The sequence below is a fragment of the Rana temporaria genome, chromosome 5, assembly GCF_905171775.1.
Source record: "Rana temporaria chromosome 5, aRanTem1.1, whole genome shotgun sequence".
NCBI lineage: Eukaryota > Metazoa > Chordata > Amphibia > Anura > Ranidae > Rana > Rana temporaria.
The window spans coordinates 245,673,269-245,695,444 of record NC_053493.1 but is presented as its reverse complement, the minus strand read 5'-3'; the positions used below and the strand labels follow the sequence as shown (position 1 = coordinate 245,695,444).

Below are 22,176 nucleotides of genomic sequence, written 5' to 3'. Positions count from 1 at the left end.
GCAATATTTACGCTGGCCGCTAGGTGGCGCTTCCGTTGAGTTCGGCATAGAATAAGTAAATGCCTAGATACGCCGATTCACGAACATTACTTTGCGCCCGTCGCAAGTAAAGATACGCCGTTTACGTAAGGCATTTTCCGGCGTAAAGTTATTCCAACAAATAGCTGGCCTAGCCAATGTTAAGTATGGCCGTCATTCCCGCGTCGAAATTTGAAAATTTTACGTCGTTTGCGTAAGTCGTTCATGAATGGGGCTGGACGTAATTTAGGGTCACGTCGAAACCAATACGTCCTTGCGGCGTACTTTGGAGCAATGCACACTGGGATATGTACACGGATGGCAATCACGTCGGGTCACCAATCATTTCCATAAAACACGCCCCCCCATCCTCATTTGAATTAGGCGTGCTTGCGCCGGCCACATTTACGCTACGCCGCCGTAAGTTAGGAGTCAAGTGCTTTGTGAATACAGTACTTGCCTCTCTGACTTAAGGCAGCGTATCGTAAATACGATACGTTACGCCGCCTTAAAGATGCAGCGTCCTACCTGAATCTGGCTAATAATATTCTTTCGGTGACTTATACTGCAATTGATTTTCTTGCTGCAGTTATTTAGCAAGAATGCTGATCCATCTGTCAGACATACAGATACCCGGTGCAGGGAGAAGACACAAATATGAATTAAATAGGGTCAGAGCCAGGACAGTATAATTCACAATAAAGAAAGCCTTTATTGTAAATATTTGGATTGCTATTATGGCTAGTTTCATTACCATTATTCTGATCCATAGACTTCAATACTTTTTATGTCACTGAAACAAAACCTTTGTTCCATGAATGCCAGAAGCATTTTATGCAAGTTGAATCAAATGTTCCTATATTTCTTTTCTAATAGAATGTTTCCTGTATATGAGCTCCATCTAGTGGCCAGAATGCATTATAATGTTTTTGAAAAACACCATTGAGAAAATAAACCACATTGTGGCCCCTAGATGGAGCTAAAGATACAGGGGTTAATCTATTAGAAAACATATAAGGACATTTTACTCAGTTTGCATTTATGCTTCTGACATGCGTCCAAATAAAGTTTTAATAGAACCCTTAGCATGCAGATGTGGAGTTCTGATTTCATTTTGACTCTTCTTTGTGTGTTCTTGTACCTAGCCAGTGATTCTAAAAGTACTGAGGTCAGAGAAAGCCAGGCAACAAACTTTTTCAGAAGAAGGTCAGCAAAGGCATCCTTGTATTTTCTCAGTACACTTTTTCTTTTGAGAAGACGGCATGGGTTATTCTTTTTTTGCTCTGATGAGAGTGAATAAAACATGCAAAGATGCTAATATTATGATTAATTGTTACAGTATATTTATTGCCAAGTCTGCACATGCCACTATGAGGTTATCTTCATTGAACAACATAAAGGATACGTTGAAATGCCCCTAAGGAACAAAAACAATAGCTGTAACTATCAGACAAATAACACACAAAAGGTTTACATTTCAGCTATTTTATTTTATTGACATAATTTTGCGAAATTTTGCGCGTCGTATCTTTGTTTTGGTATCCACAAAACAAGATACGACGGCATCTGGGTTAGATCCGACAGGCGTACGCATTATTTCACCGTCGGATCTTAGATGCAATTTTTCGCCCGCCGCTAGGTGGCGTTTCCGTCATATTCCGCGTCGAGTATGCAAATTAGCTATTTACGACGATCCACGAACGTACGAGCGACCGTCGCATTTTTTTACGTTGTTTCTGTTCGGCTTTTTCCGGCGAATAGTTAAAGCTGCTATATGGTGGCGTACTCAATGTTAAGTATGGCCGTCGTTCCCGCGTATAATTTTGAAAATTTTACGTTGTTTGCGTAAGTCGTCCGTGAATGGGGCTGGACGCCATTTACGTTCACGTCGAAAACAATGACGTCCTTGCGACGTCATTTGGAGCAATGCACCCTGGGAGTTTTTACGGACGGCGCATGCGCAGTTTGTTCGGCGCGGGGACGCGCTTCATTTAAATGAAACACGCCCCCTACCCGCCGAATTTGAATTCCGCGCCCTTACGCTGCGAGAGATACACTACGCCGCTGTAACTTATGGCGCAAATTTGTTGAGGATTCAAACCAAATCAAAGTAAGTTACAGCGGCGTAGCGTATCTTACATACGCTGCGCCCGGCGCAGATGTATGTGGATCTGCCCCACAATCAAGTTAAAGTGCAGACTATCTTAGGCTCCATGCACACTAGCTTAAAAAAATTCTCCTTGCAGCAGCTTTTAAGCGTTTATTTTTCTTCTTCTAGAAGCAAATAGTGTTATCCTATGTGTCCATGCACACTATTTTAGTCTGCAAGTGTTTTTTAAGCTGCAACTTTCTAGGAGCAGAAAAAATCGCTGACAGCTTCTACAAGCTCCTTCATGCTGCTAACTGCTGCTAAGCACCGGTTTCCAGCATTTTTTTTTCTTAGCGGGTGGCCAAGGGTCTTTCTAACAACTAGTGAATAGCTAATTGTTAAGGAGTGGATCGGCAAGCCAGTCATAGCATCCTTAACAGCGGATAAACGGATGACTCCCCGCTGACTGCTGAAAGAAAAATAATTGAAGTTGACCTTGCACTAAAAATGCAAGATAAACTTATTTTTTTCCCCTTGTGCCAACATGCTGCAGTAAAAAAAAAAAAAAATGGGGGAAAACGTTATTCATTCTAATTACCTTTCCTTCAGTTTCCTCAGCACCTAGGTGGAGATTGAGCGCAGGGAGAATGTAGAGTAGCCAAAGTCCATACCTCCCAACATTTTGAGATGGGAATGAGGGACACCTACTTGCAAACGTATATAGGCATAGGAAACGCCCCCTGACACACCCCCTTAAAGAAGAATTAACCCAAATAAGTTAAATTCACAAGGACTTTTTTTTACCACTACTATTCCTTTATATTGGCTTTTAAAATTTACAACTGCAGCAATTTAGAAATTGGATGATAAAAAGTGCATGTTATATACAACTATATAGATCAGACCAAAATGAGGGATAAATTAGGGGGAAAGAGGGACATTGCTCGAAATCAGGGACAGTCCCTCGAAATCAGGGACAATTGGGAGCTATGAAAGTCTCGTTAGAAGGCAATCCAGCACTGTGCTTTAGCATTGTTTCACAAGATTGGCACTACTCAGGGTTCCCCAGGATCTCGTCAGAAGGATTGTGATGTCAACCCCTGAAGTACAGTATAGAACTCATGGAAAATGTAAGTATATCTATTAACGTTTAAAAAAAAAAATGTTCTTTATTGCAGCAATTTGGCATGAGTAGAAGAGTAAACCAAATAAGCAGTATAATAATATAATGCTTATAATGTGAGCCAGCTGCCTCCTTCAAAACCAATCACTCAAATCACTGAAAAACACCTTGTATAATTTGTCGGTGTGTCGTGGTCATGTTTGTAAGGTTTGCCACCGACCCTTATGTGATTACATGAAAGACTTACTTTTAATATTAGTGGAATCTCAACCCTCAATCGATGATGATAAAATACAAAATCTATAGACAATAAAAAAAAAAAAAAAATAGTGTAAAAAGTTTGGTATAAGCATATGTTAAAATTAGAAAAGGCAAACAAATATATGCTTTAGATAAATTTCATCACTTTGCTTTGAATGCTAAAAGTGACAAATTCCCTAAAATACTGACCTTCCTGTGCTCTTCTGATGCTCAGTTGCTAATTTTGAACTACCATAAAATGTCTGTTGCTTCCAGGTGTAGGAGAACATGTGATCTCCTTACATGGTGCAATGCCGGCAATAGCAGGACATCCAATTATTAAGCCTCGTACACACGCTTGGTTTTCTTGGCAAGAACCAGCGAGAAAACTGCTGGCAGAGCTTTCTTGCCGAGTAAACCGTGCGTGTGTACGAGGCTTTGAGGTTTCTCGTCAAGAAAACTGCCCAGAATCTAGACAAGAAAAATAGAGAACCTGCTCTCTATTTTCTCGTCGTGATTCTCAGCAGTGTTTTCCTGCCGAGAAACCCGAGCGTCTGTATACTTACCTGTCGCCGTGGAAACCCGCGCATGCTCGAAATGACTTTGACACATGCGCAGTAGCTTCCAAGGCATAGGTAGGGTGTAGCAAGATGGCGGCGACGGCATCGAATGTGACGAGCACATGCTCATCGTAGTCGATGACATCACAGAGTTTGTGCCATTCAAAAGAACGGCAGTTCTTTTGAATGGAGTGTCTGTACACTCGGCCAGCAGGAGAATCTTGCCAAGAATCTCGTCAGGAAAAACAACGTTTTTTTCCTGACGAGATTCTGGGCCTTGTGTACAGGGCTTTAGGCCTGGATACTGTCACACGAATGAGGGAGGGACATAATCAATTCTATGTATTCTCCCACACTATCCAAAATGGAGTTCATACAGAGTCTTTGCAGTAGCTCATAGGAGTTCTGAATGGAGGAAGGGAATAAAGCAGCCAGTCTCACCCACAGTACATAAACTTTATTAGATAATGAAGTCACAAAAAACAAAAAATCACAGACTACATGGAGATTAAAAAGCTAAGAGACAGCATTGTCACTTAAAACCACACATTCCTCAGATTCACTCACACTGTCTGGATAGATGACACAAAGCAGATAAACAATTCAGTAAGAGGCCAGGTGAGGTGAACTTGTAGGAAACCACGGTGGTCTCAGCCTAGAACCGGCAATAAACAAATAGTGTGGACATCTGCTCACATAAAATGCCTGTAACGGCTTGTAAATGCGGTAACTCGCATTTAGCCACGTTTCGTTTACCTGCGTTTTTTAATAGAGATACATTTTTGACTTTTTGAAAATAAGAAAAATAAAAAATTAAAAACGCTCCTAAACGCAAACACAGCTAAATGAGGCAAAACTGACGTTTTTAAATGCCGTTTATGATCTGTCAAGTTAAATCATAAAGGGGAGATTTTAAAATGTCAAAATGTGAAAGCAGCGCAGCCATTGGCTCGTGCTGCTGTCAATCAATGACGTGGCGTGCAGGGGGGCGGGGCCGAGTGATACAGTGAGTGGCTATATGCGCCGGCTGTATCACAGGAGTGCGCCCACAAGACCTAACCACCATGCGAGCATGGAGCATTAAGGTGGTTAGTCCTTGCGGGGAGGAGCCGAGACAGCCGCCGAGGGACCCCGGAAGACCAGGTTCAGGGCCACAACCCCTTTAAGTGACAACGTTGTCTCAGCTTTTTAATCTCTGTGTAGTCTGTGATTTTGTGTTTTTGTGACTTCATTACCTAATAAAGTTTATGTACTGTGGGTGAGACTGCAGCTGCTTTAAACCCTTCCTCCATTCAGAACTCCTATGGGGTCCTTCCCTTTTATGTGCTAGAATTACCACTGTTCATGAGTTGAAGGGAATAGCACCACCGAATGCATCGGTGAGTCAGTACCCCTTGTGTTGTTGATACAGTTTTGTATCACACCTCAGGATTTTCCAGGTGCTTTTTAAAAAAAATCAACTATTTGCAGTAGCTACAATGAAGTAAGAAGTGGCGGGGCACCAGTGTGAAGCTGAATACAAGTCAATCAGGAGTTGGCATTTAGGAGACTGTCACTTTCCTCTAAACCCTTGGGTTCTTTCACCTTAATTTCTCTCGGTGGGGACGCACTGTCCCTCTCTCCATGGGGTCCCAGCTCTTGATTTGATAGATTCTCCTAGGGGGTCATCTAATGCAGTGATGAGCCACGAGAGCCGCTGGAGGACCCTAGAAGTCAAGGATCTGGCCCATTCTGTGCAAAACGAGCTGCACAATGGAGGTAAGTTTGATATGTTTGTTATTTAAAAAAAAAAAGCCTTTACGACCCTTTAAGTCTCCTTTAGCTCTTTCATCTAGGTATTAACATTTAATTTAGATACCAGTATTAGTAAATGAAATAGATGTGTCAGACAGATCATATGAATGAATGAATGAATGAATGAATGAATGAATGAATGAATGAATGAAAAACTTATAAAGCGCGGCGCATGCGAACTGAATCGCTTCTGGGCGCTATATAAATGTTCTTTCTTATGTAGTTGGGCAATTCCTTTTTTTGTGCTTACTACTGCATTCAATATTTTGGCTTAGTTCCTGGCAAACTGCATAACATAATTACAACTCCAAATCTATCTGAACTTCAACAGCATTATATCCACCTTGGTGTCAATGTGGCTTGTCCATAGTTAAGTTTCATATAAATCCTTAACCACTTGCCGACCAGCTGCTGGTCGCCTCGTTCCCGCAAATCGCTGTACCGGTACGGCGGTCCCTTTAAGAACTATAGCAGCACGGTGGGAGAACTGATGCACGTGGCCAAATGGGGTTCTGTCACTGTAAACAAACAGATCCCCTTTCTGACAGGGAAGTACAGAGTGATCTATGTTCCTAGTGATTAGGAACAGCGATCTCTCTGTACTCACAGTCAGTCCCCTCCCTACACAGTTTGAAACACCTCCCAGGAAACACATTTAACCCCTTGATCACAATTAGTGTTACCCCTTCCCTGCCAGTGTCATTTATACAGTAAACAGAGCATTTTTATAGCAATGATCACTGTATAAATGTCTGTGGTCCCAAAAATTTTCAAAAGTGTCCGCCACCGCCATTTCTAGTAGAAAAAAAATATATATATATACTAAAAATGCCATAAATCTATCCCCTATTTTGTAGACGCTATAACTTTTGCGCAAACTAATCAATATATGCTTATTGCAATTCTTATCAAAAATATGTAGAAGAATACACATTGGCCTAAACTGATGAAGACATTTTTTTTTTTGGGGGGGGATATTTATTATAGCAAAAAAGTATAAAACATTGTTTTTTTTTTTTTAAATTGTTGTCTTTTTTTGTTTAGAGCTCAAAAAATACAAACTGCAGAGGTGATCAAATACCACCTAAAGAAAGCTCTATTTGTGGGAAAAATAGGGACATCAATATTGTTTGGGTACAGCTTGGCATGACCGTGCAATTGTCAGTTAAAGCGACACAGTGCTGTATCGCAAAAAATGACCTGGTCATTAAGGGGGTAAATCCTTGGTTAAGGACAGGGGCGTTGCTAGGTGGCAAAAAGACCAGGGGCTTTGACCCAAGGTCGAAGGTCAGAAGCGGGGGGGGGGTGGTGTATGTGACGCAGGCTTTTTTTTTTGGCTGGCCCGTGACCTACATACACTGACCTACCTGATCTACATACACTGACGGTAGTGACCTACCTACACTGACGGTAGTGACCTACATACACTGGCCTGACCTACACTGACCTGACATACCTACACTGACATTTACATACACATTACACTGTGTGTGCTGTTAGTGAGTGAGTGAGTGAGTGAGTGAGTGAGTGAGTGAGTGAGTGAGTGAGTAACTTGTAGAGCGCAACAAATGCAAACTTAATCGCCTCAAGGCGCTTTGCATCCAGTGTTGTCCTGATCCATTAGAAGAGGTGGGTCTTTAGTTTTTTCCTAACAGCCCGATGGTTTTCTTCCAAGCGGATGGTCGTGGGTAGATTTGTAGCGGGATTTAGGGATTTGGAGAAGGTTGAGCTGTCTGACCTACCTCCGCTCAGCGGTGTCACAGCAGCAGGGGCGGACTGACCATTGAGTCACTCGGGCACTGCCCGAGGGCCCCATGCCACTAGGGGGCCCCATCAGGGTTGCCAGGCTCAGTAAAACCAGGGACAGTATGTAAAAATATTTTTTTTTACATCTGTCCCTGATATGTCCGAAACCGACATGCTTTTGATGTGAAAATCCTGTGATTTTAGCTGCCCCGCCTCTGCACTGCCAACTGGTGTGGTGGCCATCTGTAAGCCCAGGGTCCCCATAGTCTTCTATTGCCCGGGGGCCCCATGAGTTGTCAGTCCGCCCCTGCACAGCAGGCACTACTGCACGAGCGGGGATGTGGCGCAGCGGCCACATTGTAATTCCCGCATTCTGGAGTCTGCAGTGTCTATGATGGACGTCACACGTCCCGCAGTCCTGGCATTGGACCAGTGGGACGTCCATCATAGGCGTAGCCCAGGCTCCAAAGGGCGGGACCTGCTATGAAACTCGTCGAGTGGGCAGGACTCGGCCACATTCGGCAAGGCTGGGGTCTGGTCCGGATCGGGTCTGGTCCGGATCAGCTCGGTCCCGGGGACTCGGCCGCACTAGGCCACAATCGGTGGTGCTCAGGATCAGTCCCGGCGCTCACCGCTCGGGCTAGTAATGGAGACCTAAATGCCTGAGACTGGGCTTTTTGGGGACCCATTCGGGGCTCCAGCCTCCCAAGCCCGGGCCTCCCGACGCCCCTGGTTAAGGATGACCATACACTGGTTGCTGAAAATCTTCTTTCATTGGTTAAGTGGTAAAAACACAGAAAACTTTAGAGGATAAGTTTATACTAGCCCATTCTCTAAAAAGGTGATTCACAGTAGATTTTGTTTGCTAAAGGCCCATTTACAATAGAAAAAAATTAACTGCAACTGCGAGTCAAGTGTTTGGTTCAGCATTGTGGCGCAGCCCCACTGACTTGAATGACTGAGTTTGACAGGTGGTGCCACCTGTCAACTCAACAATGGGTGTTACATTTGGCGCAATAAATAGCATCATGGTTGCGGCATGCGAACAGCCCCCTTTGGCTGTATTATAAATTCTAGGTGGGCAGACATGGAGGTGGAAAAACTACGGCTCAACTGCCTGTTTTTACCACCCTCTGTCCACCCATGTAAAAGAGGCCAAACAGAAGAGTGGTCAACCTTGAAGGTATATATGCGGCTTAAAGTGATTGTAAAGGCAGAAGTTTTTTTTTCGTAATGCATTCTATGCATTAGGATAAAAAGCCTTCTGTGTGCAGCAGCCCCTCTCAGCCACCCTAATACAGTACATACCTGAATCCTATCACGATCCAGCGATGTTGCACGAGATCCTCGGCTGTCCAGGACTCTCCCTGCTGATTGGCTGAGACAATCAAAGTCAGTGAGCCAATGAAAAGAGAGAGGAGGCTCGCTGAGAACCTGAGCCGGGTGTCAGTCCAGGCAGCTGGTGGATCCTGAGTCAGTGGCCGTGATGACACGGTGTCTGGACTGACTTTTGTGACATCAGCAAAGAGTGGACTTCAGTCTGCTCTCTGCTGAAATTAGGTCACTGGAGTGCAAAACGAACTGCACTCCTGTGATCCATAATAGAAGTACAGCCAAACGAGCTTGGCTGGACTTCTCCCTTAATATCACTTTAAGTTACATGCAGATTTATACTCTCTACTTTTATAGCAAAATATCGGTCCATCTCTGGACTACATGCTTTTGACCCATATATGGTTCTACATACTTTGCAAGACTGCTGTTTTCAAAGACAAGGGAGGAACTTACCCAAGAATTCTGGACCTGTGGACTTGATCATCAAATGATAAGTATCAATACATTTATCACTCTTGGGAAAGGACTATTACTTTCTTGAAAGCATTATGTCCTCACATTGCTGTTTTATTTGTGGTGTGAGAGCGAGCCTTCATAGGGACTCTGGTACAGTGAGAGGGAGGTCAAGTCTTATGGTTCCAGTGAGACATACATCACTTTGATGGACACGGTAACCCAGCAATGCTCCCCCATTTCTACACAGCTACCTTCTACCCTAATACAATCATCTAGTTGTCAACAGTTTTTCCAATGCAGATCGAGAGAACCGTTGATATCATCTTATAGCTTAGACTTTTGTGGTTTGACTTAATTTATCCCCCCTTTTTGAATATCAGTTCAACCTTGATTTAACACTTGGGTCACTCTTCATAGGTTGTTTAGACCTCGGGATATAATCCCAGATGTACTACAGCATTTTTACAACTCCTGCAACTAGGGTGGAATTGCACTACCTGTCCAGAGATGGTCCTTTTGTTTTTATAGCTTCAATGCTAATGTATGTATGATGTTTTTTAAATGTGTTTTTCTTATTTTTGACATCAATAAATCTTTTTGTTTGCTAATCATGTTTGTATGGTGAGTGAAGTTCCATAGATATGTGCTACCACAGGGTTGGTTGAGCTACTACAGGTTTTTGATTCAAGTATATCCCCAACAGAGTTCTTTTTCCAACTATACTTGGTAATTATAAAATCAAATGATGTAGTGATGTAGAGTTAATTTGTGAAAGGTGGCACCCTGGCTATGGCCTTGAGGAAGAAGATGAAGATGAAGACACAAACTGCTGAAATCTGCTGAACTTGCATTTCACTTAACACATCTGAGAGTTAAAAAACATCATTAGGTGACTGAAATATAGATGCCCTTGATGTTTTTATTATTGAGATAAGACACTTTGGTATCGCATTATAAATATTTTCACACAAGATCCATACTTTCACCAAATCGTCACACATGTTTTCAATGTATTCCAATAAGAAAAGTGTGTGATTCTTGCATAAAAGCTGTGATAAATAGGCTCTCTTAGTTCCAGGCCCATGTAAAAATGTAATGATAAATTGAGATACCTAATACAGTTAACTAACTATTCCTGGGATATATATATCAGGTGGTTTCAGAAAAACATTACCATTACAGGTATGAGGTTTTTTTTGGGGGGTGGTGGGTCGGTGTCTAAGGAACCAACAGGAAAGGTATTGGAGAAAGAGTTGCCTATCCTAGCTCTTTTTATTTGGGCAATTATTAGTTGCTCTGTCCTCAAGCATATCTAAAACTCTAAAATAAATCCCAATTCAAAAGGTAAAAAGTTACTTATTAGTTACTTATAAGTTACTTATAAGTTATCTTACCTCCTTTTTTCTTCCCACAGAAAGAATATGCTGGAAAAGTTCTCTCACAAATTAGCATTTCTTGAGTTAGAATTTTGTGTTCCTTGTAAAAAGCAATTAATCGAAAAAGAAGTAAATTGATATCATGTCCTGAAAATAAAAACAAAAGATGTAATTTTTGCACCATAAATGACTTTACCAGAGGATTTTATTTGAAACACAGTATTATAGTACGTGCCCAAAAGCTCCAAGTCATTTTACATTAGATCAGGCAGCATGTAAACAGCAAGAGATCAAGTGTCATAACCAGGAATGCATAATGGATGCTCACTGCACCATAAAGTGCAAGAATAGAGTTACAATACTGCTGGTAGATCAAGAGATATTTGTCTTGAGTATCATTCAGTATAAGAGATCATTTCTCATTAATGAACGTGCCCTGTATGCGACTCTTGTATTCTGGGAAATTAAGGGATGGAGATCTACATGTCTGGGTGATAGCTTGCCTGATAGCTGTAACTATATGTAATATGATCAATAGGTTTATGAAGGGAAAGCCTTTAAAATGTTTACTATAAAGATGGATGTTTTCATCAATTCTCTTCACTGACAACAGGGAAACAAAGCAATTAAAAAAAAAAGATTCTAAGTATTTCCTACTCTATTCATAAGTAAAAAAATATTTTGGGCTGGAGTTACTTGAAAGTGCATTTATCTGTAATAAAGTATTTTTCCTTCACCTTTTTTCTTTGCAAATCTGTGTATAAATGCAGGCATTGTTTATCTGAAATTTAAAATACACCTATGCTGCTGTGGTTTAAGGACTTCTGTGAATATACTTATTCCAGACCAGTTATGGCTAATTTGCTTGACATAGGGGCAGGGGAGGGCTGGCAGCCTTAGGCCTGGGGGGAAAGTCCAGTCAAGTGGCCCATAGAGCATGGAAAAGTGATGGGTCGAGGAAAACACAGTCTAAGATTTTTCAGGATCACAAGAGTCCGCACAGAGGCCCCCCTTACATCAGAGTCCGCACAGAGGCCCCCCTTACATCAGAGTCCGCACAGAGGCCCCCCTTACATCAGAGTCCGCACAGAGGCCCCCCCTTACATCAGAGTCCGCACAGAGGCCCCCCCTTACATCAGAGTCCGCACAGAGGCCCCCCTTACATCAGAGACCCCCTTACATCAGAGTCCGCACAGAGCCTCCCCTTACATCAGATTCTGCACAGAGCCTCCCCTTACATCAGAGTCCGCACAGAGCCCATATACATCAGATCTGATGTATGGGGTGTTCTGTGAAACTTGATTTAAGGGTGCATGCTGTGGACTATTGTGTAAAGAGGGTCTCTGCTCACCAAAGCCTGCCCCCCCTTTTAACAAAGTCCACAGAGTACCTCTTTTTATACACTGGGAGGCAGGAGAGACTAGAAGGGTGAGCTTACCAGGATGGAGGCTGAGGCGCAGGCTGTCTGGAGCTTTTTTGGGTTCAAACTTCCTGTCCAGTGCCCACACATGCCCGGGGAGAGTGGGCGGGGCAGACTCCGAAGGAGGAGGAGGAGCAGATGAGCTCTATCTCTCCTCCTGTCTGTGCAGAGAGAGAAGGGGATGTCAGCACTGGTGTGCGCTGAGGCTGAGCTATGTGTGAGATGAGACATAGCTCAGCTCTGCAGCCATCTACCTCGGAGCTGACACAGGCACGGCTACACAATGGGAGGTGAGCAGCGGCCATGACCTGTGTTAACAGAGCTCCAGCAGGCATATTCCTGCTCTGTAAAAAAACAGCATTTGGTAGTGGCGGCCGGTGGCTGTGCATAGTGTCACCAGCCCGGGGGGAGATTTCCACTCTGTCCCCCCTGCCAGCCCTCCCCTGCATAGGGGCCATAAGTCCATCACTAAAGGACCACAAATAATGTTCAGTTTTCTACAATGCAGGTTTGAATGTCGATTGAACCTTCATTCTTCTGCTCTAACCAACTATTGTATTCATTACAAGAAGGAACTACATAGCAGCTTGAGTTCCCTTACAGTTGTTTGATACATTTTTACTGATTTGTAACAAAATCTGTTTGTGTTTGCCCAACTTACCCCTAATTGCTGATGGAGAAGTGATCATTGTCAGATGAAACTGTATTGTGTTTGACCACTAGTTTTATTTGCTACCCATACTTAGCAAAGGCAGGACATTGTACTATTAGAGGCTATACACCGTATAAAAGTTAACCTCTTCTAAACAACAAAAAGCAGAAGCAGGTAAACTGCTATCGAGTTAGTAATGTTATGACTCGAAAATGTATAATTCATAAGTATGCAAGAGGTACCCATTATACTACAGGGGTAGTATACGGACATCCGAGTTGTGAACGACTCGTACTTACGAACGGGGTGCTAGTGAGGAGCTCCAAGAATCCTGCACTCCATCCTTAGCCATCCTTGCACATAAATGCTGAAAAACAACCTAATTACCTGCCTGCCTGTTCCTCTCCATACCATGTGCCTGTATTGCGGCGATCCCGCACACTTGCGGCCGCCACCATCTTCCTTGGCTGTGCCTTGATGAGCCATCCTGGCCAGGCTGCGAGTTAAGGGGCACCCCTCATCATCCTGCCTGCCCATCCACAGGCCTGGTACGGTCTGTTGGCTGCCAAACAGCTAAAACGGCCCGTCGTGGCCACGGCCTGGTCTGGCCTAGTGCGGCCTAGTGAAATCTGCAGATCACCGCTCTTTCCTACAGCGCTGTTCCAACTTACAAATTCGACTTAAGAACAAACCTACAGTCCCCATCTTGTTCGTAACCCGGGGACCCCCTGTAATGTTATGTATGTTTAATGAAATACATACAGTATTTATGTATTTGCAGTGTATGTAAACCTAAAATTGCAGTTAGGTTTACATAGGTGTCTGTGCCCCACTGGGGAGATATACCCTCTCAATTTGTCCGAGTGACCGTTGTCTCTATCAGAAACTGAAAATCCAAATTTTTACATTTGACACCAGACCATAAGTGAGGAAAAATCTTCATATCACCTGTTCCAATGACAAATGTCAAAGAGGGGATTTTCTTTTACTTTGCTGAGATTTTCTTTTACTCTCTACTGTGTTTTCAATACAGGAAATAAAGAGGAAAACTACCCAGTGGGACAAAGACAGCAAAAAGAGGATAACATTGCCTAGGGTTTGAACCTTTACATACTCTGTGAAAAAATTGTAAGTTTTGGGTTTATATATTTTTTAATCATTATGATATATAAGGTGTAATGAATACATAACCTGATTTACTTACTCAAAATCACTCCAATGGATATGTTCATGTGCTCATGCAGATTTCTAGTACAAGGATTAATGCTGAGCCCTGCGTCTTGCAAGGGATCTGTTTAAAGATAAAAAAATAACTTGATTATTCAACACAATGATCTTCGAGTAACAAACGAGATACATTTTTTGGTATTAACCAACAATTTATTTATTTCAAATTCTTCTGGATAATGATAATGATGTTAACTTGCAAGATCTGAATCCAATTGGTGGCTGTGTGACACTTTGATATGTGAGATCCAATATAATTAAGCAGAACGTTATTTTATTTTTTTGTAGGTATTCTGGAAGGAAGTTGCAATCACTGTATAACTTTTAACAAAGGTCCCTTTTAAGAGTCAACCATACAGCAATATCTTAAATAGGATAAGTAACAGAGTTAAATGTTTCACATTAAGCCACTATGTCTTGTCTGAAATCTTTATTCAGCTGTAGTATTACACACAAATCTAGTCAGCTTAACACCTACAGTGCCTTGAAAAAGTATTCATACCCCTTGAAATTTTCCACATTTTGTCATGTTACAACCAAAAACGCCAATGTATTTTATTGGGATTGTATGTGATAGACCAACACAAAGTGCCACATAATTGTGAAGTGGAAGGAAGATAATAAATGGTTTTTAACATTCAACATGAAAAGAGTATGGCACAACTGCAAACCTACCAAGACGTGGCAGTATTAGTCTTGCACTCCACAAATCTGGCCTTTGTGGAAGAGTGGCAAGAAGAAAGCCATTGTTGAAAGAAAGCCATAAAAAGTCCTGTTTGCAGTTTGCGAGAAACCATGTGGGGGGACACAGGAAACATGTGGAAGAAGGTGCTCTGGTCAGATGAGACCAAAATGTAACTTTTTTGTCTAAAAGCAAAATGCTATATGTGCTGGGAAAACAAATACTGCAATTCATCCTGAACATACCATCCCCTAAACTTTCAGCCACAGCTACAATGGCATGGCTTAGATCAAAGCATATTCATGTGTTAGAATGGCCCAATCAAAGTCCAGACCTAAATCCAATTGCAAATTTGGGGCAAGACTTGAAAATTGCTGTTCACAGACGCTCTCCATCCAATCTGACAGAGCTTGAGCTATTTTGCAGAGACGACTGGGCAAAAATGTCACTCTCTATATGTGCAAAGCTGGTAGAGACATACCCAATAAACTTGCAGCTGTAATTGCAGCGAAAGCTGAATACAAATGCACGCCATACTTTTGAGATATTTATTTGTAAAACATGTTGAAAACCATTTATCATCTTTCTTTCACTTCACAATTATATGCCACTTTGTGTTGATCTATCACATACAATCCCAATAAAATACATTGGAGTTTTTGGTAACATGACAAAATTTGGAAAATTTCAAGGGGTGTGAATACTTTTTCAAGGCATGTATGTGTCGGGCTTATAGGAACCCCAGCTGTAGCTTCAATCCTCCTCACATATCCTATACACACCTGAATAGCGTGTGGTGAGTTATCTTGTGGTACAGAAAAGTACATATAAAACTAAACTTTAGAAGAATATTATAACTGCCGCTCTGCATAAAAAATACATACAATAGACGCTGTATTGCTTGTTCCATGTGGTTCTCTACCGCTTGGTTAGCCCCACCTACAAATATACCTGAAGATTCATAATTTTGAGCTGCACCCAAAAGAACAAAAAACACAAAAAACACGAAATAATACAGCTATTTGAGTAAAGAATGGAACATGTCCAGAGGATAGTTTATATTTCTTTCAAATTCACTAAAAATACAAACGATTAAAGCTATAGAAAGCAAAGTGATCACTTAAAATGTCTGTATTACATATATCATGCAAAATATGTACAGCGTGTTTCACACTTGCCAAATATTGCCCCTGGTGCATTCCTCTCAAGGGGTAGTAGTTTTGCGACGAGCCAGAACCGCAGGGGAACACATGAGGTGCACGGTGGGCCGATGATAGACAGCAATAATACAGTTCATCGGTTTACTCACGGTTAGCAGAAAGCCTCCCTGGGCGGGTCGCACAGTGAAAGGGAAGACAGCACGAAATCCTCCGGGGCACGCTCTGCGATAGGGAAACGCCAGCCAAGATGGTGGTTGAGGTGCCCGTGATGACAGGGGTGTTTAGAGTGCTTGTGGCGGCTGGGTCCCTGGATGAAATTTGTCGTGACGCCAGTACCGTTAATGGTGGTACAACCAGTTGTAGTAACAATGTTAAAGAATGAGGTAGACAGTGGCAGAATACAACTCACAACTTTTACTGTGTCTGGTTTTGGTTGCAGTACAAACATCCAGTTAGAATACAGTCTCTGGGTAAAATGAGGAATTCTGCTGATCCACTGCTAATAGGCTTTAGTAGGCCTGGACTCAGGCTGTGGTTCAGTAATAATGCTTACTTGTGTCTGGTCCTTTTTGAATCCAGTGACATGGGTGAGGTTGCCGGAGGCTGATAAATCCTTCACCTTAATACTCAAAGGTCTTTGCTGCCGATTAATGGCTTTTATCCTTTGATTTTAGCAGTTTAAATGTGTCCCTTCTCTGGACTGACCTTCTCTCACCTTCACCTTCTTCCTTTCTCTCCACACTGCTTCCTGTACTGAACAACTGACCACAGATAAGCCTGAGCTGGGATAGATTTCCCAGAGTGGTGCTATCCCCATCTTGTGGTGGGAAGTAAGAAGCACACCTGACCAGCCTATGAACAGGGATATCACAGGTATACAATGCAAAATGACATGCAATATAGCAATGACAAAGAAGTAATACTTTTGCAGTTCCCACATGTACTGAGTGGGACGCTGCATACCCCCATGGTAAAACGTGTGTCGACCTCGGCACACTTTTGACTCGATGTTGTGTCTTCCTGTAAGATATAAGAGAAATGGAAAAGCATGCATGCATAGGAAATAACAATATAACCCCATTCTTGTACTTCTTGTATCTGCAAGTAAAATGGGTTAGGCAAACATATCTCAGGCAACAACGAAATGTGACAAAAAGGGGTGTAGTTTTTTCTCTGAAGACTGGTGATGTATGGCAAAAACAGAATAGTCCACGATGAGATGGAAAAAGAAAAACAAAACAAAAATAACATCTCAGGAGGCTCACAGGGTATGAGTCCGTTCCCTGGGCACAGGAAAATGTCAACAGATGAATATCACGGAGGCTCAGGTACGTGAAAGTCTATCTCCGGGTACAGGCTTGAACGTTGCAAAACAGTAGGTAAGTAGAAAGTCATTTAAAGGAAATAAACATAATATCCCAAGTAAGTCTTCTTCTCACTCTGGAACTTCAGACGATGTAAGGATGCACTCAACGATGAGATGACAGAGTCGGTAGTCGACTTCTCGGCTGCTGGTGCAGGTAATCCTCCAAACGGACAGGTGGTCGTCCTCTTGTAGTTCTGTCAGATCTTCTTAGCGGCTGAGTTTCTACAGGCCTTGTTTCAAGGGAACTTGGTGTCTCTTGAGCTGTAGTAGACACTTCTTGAGATAGCTCCTCTGGTTGAAGTGCGGTTGTATTGTTCTTGGCAGGCACTAAGATATTGAGCCATGGTGTAAGGAACCATTGTAGAGGATCAGAGTCTAATAATGCTTTTCCAAAAGACTGTAGTGGATTCTCTGAATCAGATGATTTTGTAGGCTCTGGTTCTATGGATTGTGTTTCCTCTTGGATAGCTTCTTCTTGAAGAGTTTCTTCTTGAGTACTTTCCTTGAGACATAACTTAAGGCGATTGCGATGCACTACACGTGATTTGTTTTATTTAGTGATCTCATAAGTATCAGTCTCTGGATTGAGAATAGCTGTAATGGTGTAAGGTTCTCTCTCCCATTTGCTATCTAACTTGCTGGTGCGATGGTTGTTTTTTAACCATACATGGTCACCAATTTTGAGAGGTTCTGCTTTGGCAGATTGGTTATAATCTCTTTGTTGCTTTTCATGAGCACGTTCCATGCGATGTTGAACAATTTCTTGTGCATCAATTAGACGTCTTTGGTGCTCACTCACCCAATCAGTCTTTGGTAGAGGGTTGATTGCATCAGGCACTTGTACGCCCAAAGTATGGTCAGCAGGTAGTTTACCTTGTCGGCCAAACATGAGATAGTAAGGTGTATACCCAGTAGAACAGTGAATCGTGTTATTGTAGGTGTACATCAACTGAGGCAATAGAGTAGGCCAATCACTTATTGTAGCAGGAGGTACTGCTCTTAACATCTCAATTAAAGTTTGGTTCATTTTCTCGCAAAGTCCATTCCCTTGAGGGTGGTAGGCTGTGGTCCTGATTTTCTGGCAATTGTGAAGTGTACACAGTTCTTTGAAGAGTTGCGACTCAAAGGCAGATCCCTGATCTGTAAGGATTCTTTCTGGGCATCCATATGGCAATAGGAAATGTTTCCAGAAGGCATCTGCAGTTGTTTTAGCAGTCAGATCCTTGACAGGTACGGCTACAACAAATTTGGTATAATGATCAATGATGGTCATGGCGTATGTGTAACCTGAGCGACTTGGTTCCAGCTTCACATGGTCAATCGCAACTATTTCTAGCGGTGTTTGGCTTACAATGGGATGTAAGGGTGCTTTTTGGTCATGTTTTTCATTTCTTCCAACAGCACAGGTGGAACATTCTCGACACCACTTTTCAATGTCTCCTCTCATCCCAATCCAGTAGAATCTTCTACGGATGGTGGCTTCTGTCTTCTGCACGCCAAAGTGTCCTGATTGATCATGATACATCTCAAGAATGATTCTTGCATCTCGGCGTGGTATTAAGATTTGGTATAGACAATCCGAGGTAATTGGGTCTAAAGTTCTTCTTAATAGTAGGCCCTTCTGTAGAAAGAGATGTTTTCTGTGTCTCCAAAGTTTTGACAATTCTGGATCAGCATTTCTTCTGCGAATTCTTTCAGGGGTTCTTCCGCTGGTGAAGAAATCTTGCAGTTCTCCCAACACTCTGCTTTCATTTTGCAGCTTGATCCACCTTTCTTTGTCCACTTGGGATCTTGGATCCACTTGTTGTTGAAGGTTAAGGACTTCTCTTCCTTTGATGGTGATAAGGTCTTGTTGGGCAAAATTTTTGTAAAAAGCTGGCATTTCTACCTCTTCCCAAACATCTTCCCGTGTAGTAGGGTCTTCTTGGGTAGGCAGACGGGATAATGCATCCGCATTTTCATTTGCTTTTCCTGTTCTGTATTTTATGGTGAAATCGTAGTTAGCTAGGCGTGAGGCCCATCTTTGTTCCAATGCTCCCAACTTGGCGGTATTCAGATGTGCTAGCGGGTTGTTATCTGTGAAGGCTACAAATGGTGTTGCGGCAAGGTAATCTTTAAATTTTTCTGTAACAGCCCACACGAGTGCGAGGAATTCCAATTTGAAGGAACTATAGTTTTGGTCGTTTCTTTCAGTACCTTTAAGAGATCTACTAGCGTAGGAAATAACTCTTTCTTTTCCTTCCTGTACCTGCGATAGGACAGCTCCCAGACCTTTCTTACTAGCATCTGTGTAAAGATGAAATGGCTTCTGGTAATCTGGATAGCCTAGGATTGGTGGTTCTGTTAACTTCTTCTTTAGGAGCTGGAAGGCAATTTCTCTTTCTGTGTTCCATTCGACTGGTATTGGAGACTTTTGGTACCTCTTAGGATGTCCTCTCAGAAGTTCTAATATTGGCCCCGCAATTTGGGCAAAGTGAGGAATAAAGCGTCTGTAGTATCCTGCGAAACTGAGAAAGCTCCTCACTTCTTTCACTGTAGTAGGAGTAGGCCAATTTCGGACTGCGGCTATCTTCTCTGGATCCGGTTTAACACCTTCAGAGCTTACAATATGCCCTAAGTATTTGACTTCTGTCTTCAGTAGATAGCACTTAGAGGGTTTGACTTTGAGTCCATGTTTAATGAGGATTTGAAAAACTTCAGCCAAATGTTTCAAGTGATCTTCATACGATTTGGAGTAGATGATGACATCATCTAAGTACAACAGGACGGTTTCAAAATTTTTGTGTCCTAAAAAATGCTCCATTAATCTTTGAAAGGTTCCGGGCGCATTGCAAAGTCCAAAAGGCATGCGGTTGAACTCAAATAGGCCCATCGGGGTGGTAAATGCAGTCTTCTCACGATCTTCAGGTGCCATGGGTACTTGCCAGTATCCACTGGTTAAATCAAGGGTAGAGAAGTAGGCTGAAGATCCTAAAGCTGTCAAAGATTCCTCTATGCGTGGTAAAGGGTAAGCATCCTTGTGGGTGATTTGGTTAATTTTTCTGTAATCCACACAGAATCTGATGTTACCATCCTTTTTACGGACAAGGACTAGAGGTGCAGCCCATGGACTATGGCTGTCTCTAATGACATTGGAGTCCTTCATCTCTTGGATCATTTGCTTTACAGATTGGTACATAGTTGGTGGTATAGGCCGATATCTTTCCTTGATCGGTGGGTGTGAACCTGTAGGAATGGGGTGCTTGATGATATCCACTTCTCCATAGTCGGTGGAATGCTTACTGAAGGCAAGGTGAAGCTCCTTCACAATTTTTAGTACTCCCTCCATTTGGTTTGCTGGTGTGGAAGCATCTCCCACATGAAGTTCTTTCCACCAGGATGTGTTTACATTTTGGTCCTGGGGGTTCTGTCTCTTGGGAATTTGCTTTTTGGTAGCTGTAGCCACACTGATGACATCTTGAAAAGTGACTTGGATTAGCTGTGCAATAGGAAGGTGTTTTGATAGTGTTACACTGCTATCACTCAAGTTTAGGAGTCGTATAGGCACTTTACCTTCAGAGACGGTTACTAGGCTCCTTGCAGCTCTAACTAGAGGATAGTCTTCCAAAACAACAGGCTCTACCAGGGCTTGGTAGTCTTGACCTTGGATTCCGACTACAGCTCGGCACCACAAGAGAGTTTCGGTGTTGGGTTTGAGGATCACAGGTTGCTTATCCCGGATGCGGGCACAGCAAATTTCTCCTTTTTCGTTGGTGAATCTCTGTTGCGCATTTAGTACACGGATGGTTTGTTGGATCACCTTCTTAGAATCAGGAGGGGCAGTAGGCACTAACTGGTGCAATGCTTCTAGCATCTCAACATAACAGTTCCTAAGGACATTCATTCCTAGGACTATTGGAGGGTTAGGGTTATTGTCTCTGACTTGTACCACAATAAGGCCTTGTCGAGGTAGTGTAGTTCCTCCTACTTGAATGGTAGGTTCCCAATAACCATGGACTGGTATGGGTTTGCCGTTACTGGCTATGAGACTCAGCCAGGATTCTGGAGGCTGGGTGAGCTGATTTTGATCCCAGTATTTTTCAAAGGCCGCTTGTTGGATGGTGGTGACTTGGGATCCGGTGTCAACTAGGGCAACAAAAGGAACTCCATTTATTTGAAGTGCCACTTCAGGACGGGATCCAACGTATCTTGGCATCCAGTGGGGATCTTCTGGACCTATTGGTTTACCTCCCGAGGGGTGGTCCTTGGCCTCGGGGGTTTTCCGTTCTAACTGCCAGCAGGTTGCTTCTGTATGGCCTGGTTTGTGACAGTACGTGCAGATAGGCCGCTTAGGGGTACTAGTGTGGTCAGGGGGGCGTCCGCCAGAATTTCTGGAATAAGTCTCTCTAGAATTAGAGGGGAAGAGTCTTCTGGACACAGGTTTCTCATCCTCTAGCATTAATGGTTTCTCCCATTGTTCCAATTTTTGGTGGACTTTCTCCAGACTTTTAGTCAGAAAACGGACTTGCTCCGTCAAGGCAGCAACTGCGTCAGGAACTGGAGCTTGGGTTGCCTGACTGACTATAGGTAAAGACTTTACAGGGGTAACCAGCTGTGATACCGGCACGTCAACAGATCTAACAGGTTCTGTTGGTGGGCTTTTTCCCAGTATGCTGATAGCTAGTTCTTTAAAATCTAAGAAGGTAGCGCGTGGATGTTGGGCGGCTAACATTCTTAGTTGGCTCTTTAGATTGTCTGTATGGACGCCTTCAATGAATTGTTCTTTCAGGGTTTTGTCCTGATTCTCTGCCTCACGGGGGTCTACTTGGACAACAGCTCTAAGGGCTTCCTGCAAAGATAATGCAAAGTCTCTGAGTGACTCACCAGATTGCTGTCTCTTGCTGAAGAACCTCATCTTGACCACTGACACGGTACTGGGTTCAAAGGTGGTGT

General features: G+C 42.8%; 1 protein-coding gene across 1 annotated transcript; it reads right to left on the bottom strand.

Moving 5' to 3' along the window:
* Positions 1-10,122: 10,122 nt before the first annotated feature.
* On the bottom strand, positions 10,123-18,696 carry LY86 (lymphocyte antigen 86). Its single transcript, XM_040354522.1, has 5 exons — positions 18,081-18,696; positions 14,394-14,401; positions 14,014-14,100; positions 10,756-10,884; positions 10,123-10,226 (listed from the first exon to the last, which is right to left on the bottom strand). Exons 1-5 carry the CDS (start codon positions 18,689-18,691, stop codon positions 10,123-10,125), a joined length of 939 nt encoding a protein of 312 aa, XP_040210456.1. The 5' UTR covers positions 18,692-18,696.
* Positions 18,697-22,176: the final 3,480 nt, after the last annotated feature.

Coding starts and splice junctions, on each gene's coding strand:
- LY86 (XM_040354522.1), bottom strand. CDS start 18,691: ATGAGAGGAGACATTGAAAAGTGGTGTCGAGAATGTTCCACCTGTGCT. Junction 10,885..14,013: donor ATCCATTGGAGTGATTTTGA/GTAAGTAAATCA, acceptor TTTTATTTTCAG/GACATGATATCAATTTACTT. Junction 10,227..10,755: donor CTGTGGGAAGAAAAAAGGAG/GTAAGATAACTT, acceptor TTTAACTCTCAG/ATGTGTTAAGTGAAATGCAA.